At 38.4% G+C, this 10,000-nt stretch overlaps 1 protein-coding gene across 1 annotated transcript in view; it reads right to left on the reverse strand.

The window, feature by feature from the left end:
- Positions 1-10,000, reverse strand: part of LOC143281702 (uncharacterized) — a 98,654-nt gene that overhangs the window by 88,056 nt on the left and 598 nt on the right. The window contains exon 1 of the mRNA XM_076586958.1: positions 9,887-10,000. This exon is cut by the window's right edge and continues 598 nt beyond it. Within this exon, the coding sequence (XP_076443073.1) occupies positions 9,887-10,000 (114 nt within the window). The remainder of the gene's footprint in view (positions 1-9,886) is intronic.

Below are 10,000 nucleotides of genomic sequence, written 5' to 3' on the forward strand. Positions count from 1 at the left end.
GAGAGATGGAGACAGAGACAAAGAGACAGAGACAGAGAAAGAATACATGCGAAAGTTTAAAATGAAGAACTCGATTTTTTTTTTTTTTTTTTTTTTGCTAACTGGAATCAAAGGGAAGAGTAAACGATGGTATTCCTTTCTCTCCAACCCCCCCCCCCCCGCCCCCCTCCTCCGTGTGTGTGTGTGGAGAGGGTGGAGGTGGGAGGCATGTGGGGGAGGGTGGTGTGTGTGCGTGACAGACACAGAGGCAGAGAAAGACAGACAAAGCAGCGGACAGATGGAGAAAAAGACAAACATTTTTATATATATTGACAGAATGGGAGAGGGAGACAGACAGACAGACAGACAGAAAGTGACAGAGAAAGACACACAGAATGGTGAAGATAGTTCGACACACACAGACAATGAAGAAGACAGATGGGGACAAAGACAACGACAGACAGGCACACAGACAAACAGACAGACAGACAGACAAGAAAAATACAAAGAGAAGCGAAGACAGACCAATCACAGGCAAAGGAAGATGGGTAGACTTCAAATGAAAATGCACACACCGTTTGACAAGACACCAGATTATGATCAATACATATCGCACCGCAGCAACACTACTGTTTTTTTTTTTGTTTTTTTTTTAAATTCACACACACACACACACACACACACACACACACACATGTATATATATATATATATATATATATATATATATATATATATATATATATATATATATCTTTCTTCTTTTTTTCATAGGTTCTTCAAACGCACTCTCTTCAAGGCGAAACGCAAGGGCTTGCGGGCTTTCAGCATTGTTCGTTGTCCATTATTAACTGTCACTCCTTGTTTAAATGGTTTGAAGGACATCAGAGGCCAACATGAATAAGTTTTTTTTTTCTTCTTGATGTCTGTTACATGAATTGATTTATTGACTGGTTGATCGAAAGAATGAGTGAGTGGGTGGGTGAGTGAGTGAGTGAGTGAATGGGTTAATGAGTGAGTGAGAGAGTGTTGGAACAGAATGGAACAAGACAAAACAAAATTCGTGATCACGTACAATATGATAACATCACAAAAACATACATACATACATACATACATACATACATATATATATATATATATATATATATATATATATATATATCCCTTTCTTGCACACACACACACACACACACACACACACACACACATACACGCACGCACGCACACATACACACACGCGCGCGCGCGCGCGCATACACGATAGGCGAAATACTAGTAAGTCGAGAACCTGGTATATGTTCAATTTCTCAAAGCAAAAATGAAACACACATCAGAATATGCCCCGTCACGATTTCATATGTAAAGGACAACCTTGCACCGCAAGAGTGGCGCCTACGAACGAGGCGAGAAAGAAAGAAAGAAAACTGGAAGAAAGTAAGGAACCAAGAATGTAAGAAAGAAGGAAAAGGAAAGAAAGAAAGAAAAATGGAAGAAAGAAAGAAACCAAGAATGGAAGAAAGAAAAAGAAAGAAAAAGAAAGAAAGAGAAATGGAAGAAAGAAAGAAACCAAGAATGGAAGAAAGAAAGAAAGAAAAAGAAAGAAAGAACAATGGAACAATGAAAGAAGAAAAGGAAGAAGGAAAGAAACCAAGAATGTAAGAAAGAAAGAAAGACAAGAGAGATAGACAGAAAGTAACACAGAAAAAATAAGATGACTGGAAGAAGAACAACGAATCAAAAGAAAGAAGAAAGGAACAAAGATAAAATGGCAGACAAAAAGAAAGAAAGAAACGGTTAATGAAAAAAAAGGAAAGAAAGTAAGAAAGAAAGAAAAAAGAAAGAAAAAATAGAAAAACAATGAATATAAGAAAGAAAGACAAGACAGAGACAAACAGATAGAAAGCAACACAGAAAAAAAATGACAGAAAGAAAAACAACGAAAAGAAAGATAGAAAGAAAGAAGAAAGAAACGAAGATAAAAAGACAGACGGAGAGAAATGAATAAATGATAAGTCGGGGGAAAAAAGAAAAAAATGAAAGGAAGACAGAAAGAATGGAGGGAAGAAAGAAGGAAGAGAGAAAGAAAGGAGGCAAGAAAGAAATAAAGAAAGAAAGGCAAGAAAGAGAGACAGACAGACAAACATAAAGCAATACAGAAAAACAGATGACAGAAAGAAGAACAACGAAAAGAAAGAAGGAAGAAAGAAGGAAAGATAAAAAGACAGACAGAGAGAAAGAAAAAAGAAATGTTCAGTGAAAAAAAAAAAGAAGAAAAGGAAAGAAAGATAGAAAGGAGGGCAAAATGAAAGAAAGAAAGGAGGGAAGAAAGAAAGAAAGAAAGAAGAAAATGAAAAGGGAAAAGAAGGAAAATCCTCAGATTATTGTACTGTTTCTCCTCAAGCAGAGATCGAGGGTCAAAGAAAGAAAGAAAGAAAGAAAAGAAAGAACGAAAAAAGAAAGAAAGAAAGAAAGAAAGAAAGAAGGAAAAGAAAGAAAGAAAGAAAGAAGAAAATGAAAGGAGAAAAGAAAGAAAGTCCTCAGATTATTGTACATAATGTCAATGACTGTTTCTCCTCAAGCAGAGATCGAGGGTCAAAGAAAGAAAGAAAGAAAGAAAAGAAAGAACGAAAAAAGAAAGAAAGAAAGAAGGAAAAGAAAGAAAGAAAGAAAGAAGAAAATGAAAGGAGAAAAGAAAGAAAATCCTCAGATTATTGTACGTTAGGTCAATGACTGTTTCTCCTCAAGCAGAGATCGAGGGTCAAAGAAAGAAAGAAAGAAAGGAAAGAAAAGAAAACGAAAAAAGAAAGAAAGAAAGAAGGAAAAGAAAGAAAGAAAGAAAGAAGAAAATGAAAGGAGAAAAGAAAGAAAGTCCTCAGATTATTGTACATAATGTCAATGACTTTCTCCTCAAGCAGAGATCGAGGGTCAAAGAAAGAAAGAAAGAAAGAAAAGAAAGAACGAAAAAAGAAAGAAAGAAAGAAAGAAAGAAGGAAAAGAAAGAAAGAAAGAAAGAAGAAAATGAAAGGAGAAAAGAAAGAAAGTCCTCAGATTATTGTACATAATGTCAATGACTGTTTCTCCTCAAGCAGAGATCGAGGGTCAAAGAAAGAAAGAAAGAAAGGAAAGAAAAGAAAACGAAAAAAGAAAGAAAGAAAGAAGGAAAAGAAAGAAAGAAAGAAAGAAAGAAAGAAGAAAATGAAAAGGGAAAAGAAGGAAAATCCTCAGATTATTGTACGTTAGGTCAATGGCTGTTTCTCCTCGAGCAGAGATCGAGGGTCAAAGAAAGAAAGAAAGAAAAGAAAAAACGAAAAAAGAAAGAAAGAAAGAAGGAAAAGAAAGAAAGAAAGAAAGAAAGAAGAAAATGAAAAGGGAAAAGAAGGAAAATCCTCAGATTATTGTACGTTAGGTCAATGACTGTTTCTCCTCGAGCAGAGATCGAGGGTCAAAGAAAGAAAGAAAGAAAGAAAAGAAAGAACGAAAAAAGAAAGAAAGAAAGAAGAAAATGAAAGGAGAAAAGAAAGAAAGTCCTCAGATTATTGTACATAATATCAATGACTGTTTCTCCTCAAGCAGAGATCGAGGGACAAAGAAAGAAAGAAAGAAAGGAAAGAAAAGAAAACGAAAAAAGAAAGAAGGAAAAGAAAGAAAGAAAGAAAGAAGAAAATGAAAAGGGAAAAGAAGGAAAATCCTCAGATTATTGTACGTTAGGTCAATGGCTGTTTCTCCTCGAGCAGAGATCGAGGGTCAAAGAAAGAAAAGAAAGAAAGATAAAAAAAAAAAAGAAAGAATGAAAGAAAGAAGAAAATGAAAAGGGAAAAGAAGGAAAATCCTCAGATTATTGTACGTAAGTTCAATGACTGTTTTTCCTCGAGCGGAGATCGAGGGCCAACAAACAATATTAAGAATAAGAATAACTTTATTATCTCCAACTGGAGAAATTTGGTCAGCTGCATTATCACAACATAGACAAGTAAACAACATGGGGACCATAACTGTAAAAGTCAACAACAGCTTTTACGAATATTACGAAGAATATTACGAAGTCACAAAATGTAAAAAAAAAAAAAAAAAAAAAAATCCCATACACCGTTTCATACATCCATCCACACACTGCAGGCAATAACTGGTATTCTTATTGTAAAAACAGAAAGAATTAAGAAACATTATTTTGAATATAATTATAAGCATAGCAATGTGCAATCACTCAGAAACAAAACAGACGAACTTTCGGCCAACATTTTATCCTGCTCCGATTTTAAAACGTGCAGTTTAATGTGTTTTACAGAAACGTGGCTAAACAGTTTTATTGCTGATGAACAAGTGTCGTTAGATGGTTTTAGTTTATTCAGGGGGGATAGGACTGAAGATGCGGGGAAGAAGGGGGGAGGTGGGGTGTGTGTTTTTATCAACAAACAATGGTGTCATCCAAACAACATCACTGTCACACACAAGGAATGCTCACCTGTGTTAGAGTTCATGACCCTTGGAATCAGGCCATACTACTTGCCACGGGAATTTTCTCACGTGCAACTGACAGTTGTGTATATTCACCCCAAAGCCAGTGCGAGTGAAGCAGAGAACGCAATTGCCAGCCACGTACACGATCTTGAGGCAAAGGCACCTGACTCTTTGAAACTTTTAACCGGGGATTTTAATCACTGTTCTCTTAAAAAGACACTTCCAAATTTTTACCAGCATGTTACTGTCCCAACCCGCGAGAACAAGACAATTGATTTGTTTTATTCTAATGTACCGGATTCTTATTCTTCTGTACAGCTGCCACCCCTTGGACGTTCTGACCACAGCCTAACCTATCTGTTGCCACGTTACAGACCTTTAGTGAAACGTCAGCCGCCTGTGAAAGTGTCAGTGCGTGACTGGTCAGCTGACTCCATTGACACCTTAAGAGGCTGTTTTGAGTGCACAGACTGGAATGTGTTTGTTGAGGCCACGGACAATGTATGTGAATTAACAGATACAGTTACAGATTACATTAAGTTTTGTGAAGATTGTGTTGTTCCAGCTAGAGATGTTAAAATTTTTGCCAATAACAAACCCTGGATTTCGAAACGGATCAAAGGTACTCTTAATGCTAAGAAAAGTGCTTTTAAGGGAGGGGTAAAAGAAGAGATTAGGGAAGCACAAAGACAGGTTAAGAAAGACTTGCAAGAGGGCAGAGAAAACTATAAGCGGAAAATAGAAAACAAATTACTCAGCAACAACATGAAAGGGGTGTGGGAAGGGATGAAACTAATGAGTGGATACAAAGGTAGGAAGGGGGGGAAAGAAACGGTTTTATCATCATCAGAAGAAGAAGCAAACAAACTGAATGACTTTTTTGCTCGTTTTGATTGTCACGATTTTAGCGCAGAAAGACAAGATTTAAGTGATATTTTAAATGTTAAGAAGGACGAATGCATTGTTGTGTCTGAAGAGGAAGTGCTTTCACAATTAAAACGAGTGAAACCAAACAAAGCACCTGGTCCTGATATGATCCGATCAAATACACTGAAATACTGTGCAGCTCAGCTCTACCAGATTTTAACAATTATTTTTAATCAGTCTCTTAGTGAATGCAAAATACCATCTATCTGGAAAACTTCCTGCATTATACCTGTACCTAAGAAAACACATGTTTCATGTATGAATGACCTCCGTCCTGTAGCACTGACATCTGCTGTGATGAAAGTTTTTGAGAGAGTGATACTTGTCTATCTGCAGGAGTCTGTCAAACCATTTTTAGACCCCTTGCAATTTGCATACAGGAGAAACAGATGTACGGATGATGCAATACTGTTTGTCTTGAACAAAATCTATGAACACCTAGACAAATCAAATACCTGTGTCCGCTTGATGTTCTTTGATTTTTCTAGTGCTTTTAATACAATTCAACCTCACCTCTTAGCAAAAAAGCTGATGCACATGGGACTCGCTTTTCCGACGATTTTATGGGTTTTAGACTATCTTACTAAAAGGCCTCAGTTTGTAAAATTAAATGATTTTATGTCTACTGTCTCTTTCACAAACACAGGTGCACCACAAGGTACAGTCCTCTCGCCTTTTCTTTTTACCTTGTATACGGCTGAATGCAGAAGTCTGACCAATTCGTGTCCCCTCGTTAAGTTTGCAGATGACTCCGCACTGACAGGACTTATTACTGATGACGATGACACTGACTACCGAAGAGAAATTGACAGGTTTGTGAACTGGTGTGAAGAAAATTTCCTTGAGCTGAATGTTGGCAAAACCAAAGAGCTTGTAATCGACTTCAGAAAAAAGAAATCAACTTTAAGTAAAATCATCACAAAAAATGAAGTGGTCGAACAAGTAGACTCATACAAATATCTCGGTGTGATAATCGACAATAAGCTGTCTTGGAATGAAAACTCAACTGCACTCATTAAAAAGAGCAACAGTCGCATGTACGGTCTTAGAAAAATGAAATCTTTTAATGTATGCAAGCAGATGCTCCAAATGTTTTACACATCTGTTGTCTGTAGTGTTTTAACATACGGAGCCGTGTGCTGGGGGGGAAACCTGACCAAACATGACAAAGACAGGTTGGAAAAAGTCATTAGGAAAGCGGGTGGGGTGGTGGGTATAAGACAAGACACCTTTAGCGACATGCACAATAGAAAACTGACTGACAGACTAATAACAATTTTGACCGACGTAAGACACCCACTACATGATGACATTAATAGCAGAAGGTCAGACATAAGTGGTAGGTTTAGAGCTCCACGCGCAAGAACATCTCGATACATTAATTCATTTATTCCTACAGCCATTCGCGCACACAATCAAAACATCCAATACACTAAGTGAACCCTCCCACCCCCCAAGCCCCCTCGCCACAGCAACACCTGAACTTCACCAGCAGACGAGTGTATGGGAGCAGACATTATGCGTGCATGTGGGACTGAGCGGGTGAGCACGGGCAAGCAAGCATTTGTGTGTGTGTGTGATCGGAAGTGATTTTTAAATATTTTCTTATTTTACTTGGATTTCATGTATCTTAATGTTAATGTTCTAATCTTATTGGCGTGACATATGTTATGTGCATGCATACGTTGTTTGTGTGTGTGTGAGTGTGTGTGTGTGCGTGTGTGTGTGTGGGTGTGTGTGTGTGCATTTTACTTATATATACGATTTATTCCCTTGATGTTTTTATTTATGTATTGTTGTACAATACCTTATGGTCTTAACGTGTGTGTGTGTGTGTGTGTGTGTGTGTGTGTGTGTGTGTGTGTGCATGTGTGTGTGTGTGTGTGGGTGTGTGTGCGTGCGTGCGCGCATGTCATTTTTAGTAATCTTATGCCCTTTTTTGTTGTTGGATGTTTTCATTTGTAAATATTGTTGTGCAATACCCTATTGTCTTAACATGAGTATGTGTGTGTGGGGAGTGGGGGGGTTAGTATATCGTCAGCTATTGGGAATTCTTATTTGACTAGTTTTAATCTCTTCTTATGTTGCGCATGATTTTATGCCAGTGTTTACAATGAGCCTGTGATTGCACAACTTAATTTCCATGTGGATTAATAAAGTGTTTTTGATTGATTGATTGATTGATTGATATATTATTATGACTGTTACGCTCTGTGACAAGTTCATCAGACGACTGTGAGTTCCGTGTGCCAATGAAGAGACAGGAAAGTTTTCTCAACACTGGCTAAATACAAAGTGGTTGTGTAATCATCTAAATTACATATTAGTAATATAAATTTAAAAAACAACAAAAAAAAAAAAACAACAACAAAAAAAAAACAACAAAAAAACACCACCACTCCTCGTCCCAACTCCAAATCCTTCCAACCAGCAAAAAAAAAAAAAAAAACACACTTTTTTTTAACGAATAATACAATAAAATCACACACACAGACACACACACACACTCGAGAGCTCAGCGAGGGTTTTGGTTTTATTCGTTTGTGTGTCTGTGCATTTGTTTGTTTGTTTGTTTTGATGCTCGTTTGTTTACTTGCTTTGTTTCGTTTTGCTTTGTTTTGTCTTATTTGGTATGCTCCCTGCCCTTGTCCTCTTCGCTCGACAGTCATTTCAGGATGGAAATTGATACGACGACTGGTTTTGTTGTTTTTATGGTGTTGTTGGGTTTTTTTTAATTTAAAAAAATAAAATAAAGTAAAGAACAACACGGGTGGTTTTATGATTCATCCTTTTTTGCGTGTTCTGTGCCATCCATTAAACTTGTCTGAGATGGGTTGTTTCTTTTTTTTGGCAATGGACATCTCTCAACCCCTTCTCTCTCTGTCTCTGTCTTCCTCTCTCTCACAGACACACAGACACAGACACACAGTCACAGACACACACAGACAGACTCACACACACACACACACACACACACACACACACACACACACACACACACACACACACACACCGCCACATTAAAGGTCAACTTTCAGTAACCGATCGCCGTAGGCTTTCTTTTCCACAGACAAGAACAGACAGACAGACAGACAGACAGACAGGCATACACACAGCACACACACACACACACACACACACACACACACACACACACACACACACAAACTAACTCAGGCGCACAGGAAGGCGAGCAGGCCAAAAAGCACAGAGAGAGAGAGAGAGAGAGTCAGACTTTTTTTCTCTCACATATAAGATGAGAATCGGTCTGAAACACCAATGGGCAGACAATAGGCAAATAGGTTGTCAAACATGACAAAGAGAGAGGAGGGGTGTGGTTGGAAGAGAGAGAGAGAGAGAGAGAGAGAGAGAGAGAGAGAGAGAAGGCATTTTAGAGAGAGAGGGAGAGAGAGAGAGAGAAGTGCGTTCACACAGGAAGACAGACAGAAAGGCAGACAAGAGACAGGGCTGATGCCGGCTATATATCGGACAAATAACATTTAACAATTGAAAGATATAGGGATGGACAGAATCATCAGTAAAATGATGTTGGCCGTATGAAGGAAGAAGAAGACGACAGACAAACAGAAAGACAGTCAGACTAGCTAATAAAATGACACTTGTTTATAACACTGCGAATTCTGCTTTGCTGCAGAGAGCGGAATGATTCCGGTCTGCTTCGGCCAGCGAGTCGATATGTATCGTTAGAAGCTGATTCTTCTCAAATCAAACAGACTTATACCAGTCTGCTTGGACAGGACATCGCCTTTCTTTTCTCCATTCTAATTCTTGTGACAACTTCATCCATTGATAACAGTTTGGAATTTGGAGTCCTTTCTTATTTTTCAAGTCTTTTCTTTCTTTATCTTTACATTATTATCATTTTTTTTCAAGGGAGGTGGGTGGGAGGAGGGGTGATAGGACGATAGTTGTGTTCCTCATGATTTCACAACTTCAGCGTATAAAACGATAGTTGTGTTCCTCATGATTTCACAACTTCAGCGTATAAAACGATAGTTGTGTTCCTCATGATTTCACAACTTCAGTGTATAAGACGATAGTTGTGTTCTTCATGATTTCACGACTTCAGCGTATAAAACGATAGTTGTGTTTCTCATGATTTCACAACTTTAGCGTATAAAACGATAGTTGTGTTCCTCATGATTTCACAACTTCAGCGTATAAAACGATAGTTGTGTTCCTCATGATTTCACAACTTCGGCGCTTCTCTCGAACTTAGTTTTCTCTTTCTTTGATATATCCCCTCATCTCAAACTTTTATGGCCACGGCAATCTACAGGGCTATTAGCATGACCTGATGATGGAAATTGCCCTTCCTTTACCTTACTACACCTACTCTCTCCAAGCCAGAAGGGTATCAGACGTCATCAAGAAATGGATCGCACACACACACACACACACACACACACACACACACACACACACACACACACACACAGGCGACACACACGACACATACATGCACGACCCCGGCACCCCGGAACCCAAACCAACCTACCGGATCGTGCCCGCTCCTCCTGAGGACCTCGAAGATGGCGTTCTCCTCCCGGTTGTCAATGACGTGAACGTCCAGCAGTCCCCGGGCCTGCAGCCACTTCAGCACGTGCAGACC

This window comes from Babylonia areolata, chromosome 4 (assembly GCF_041734735.1).
Source record: "Babylonia areolata isolate BAREFJ2019XMU chromosome 4, ASM4173473v1, whole genome shotgun sequence".
Lineage (NCBI taxonomy): Eukaryota > Metazoa > Mollusca > Gastropoda > Neogastropoda > Buccinidae > Babylonia > Babylonia areolata.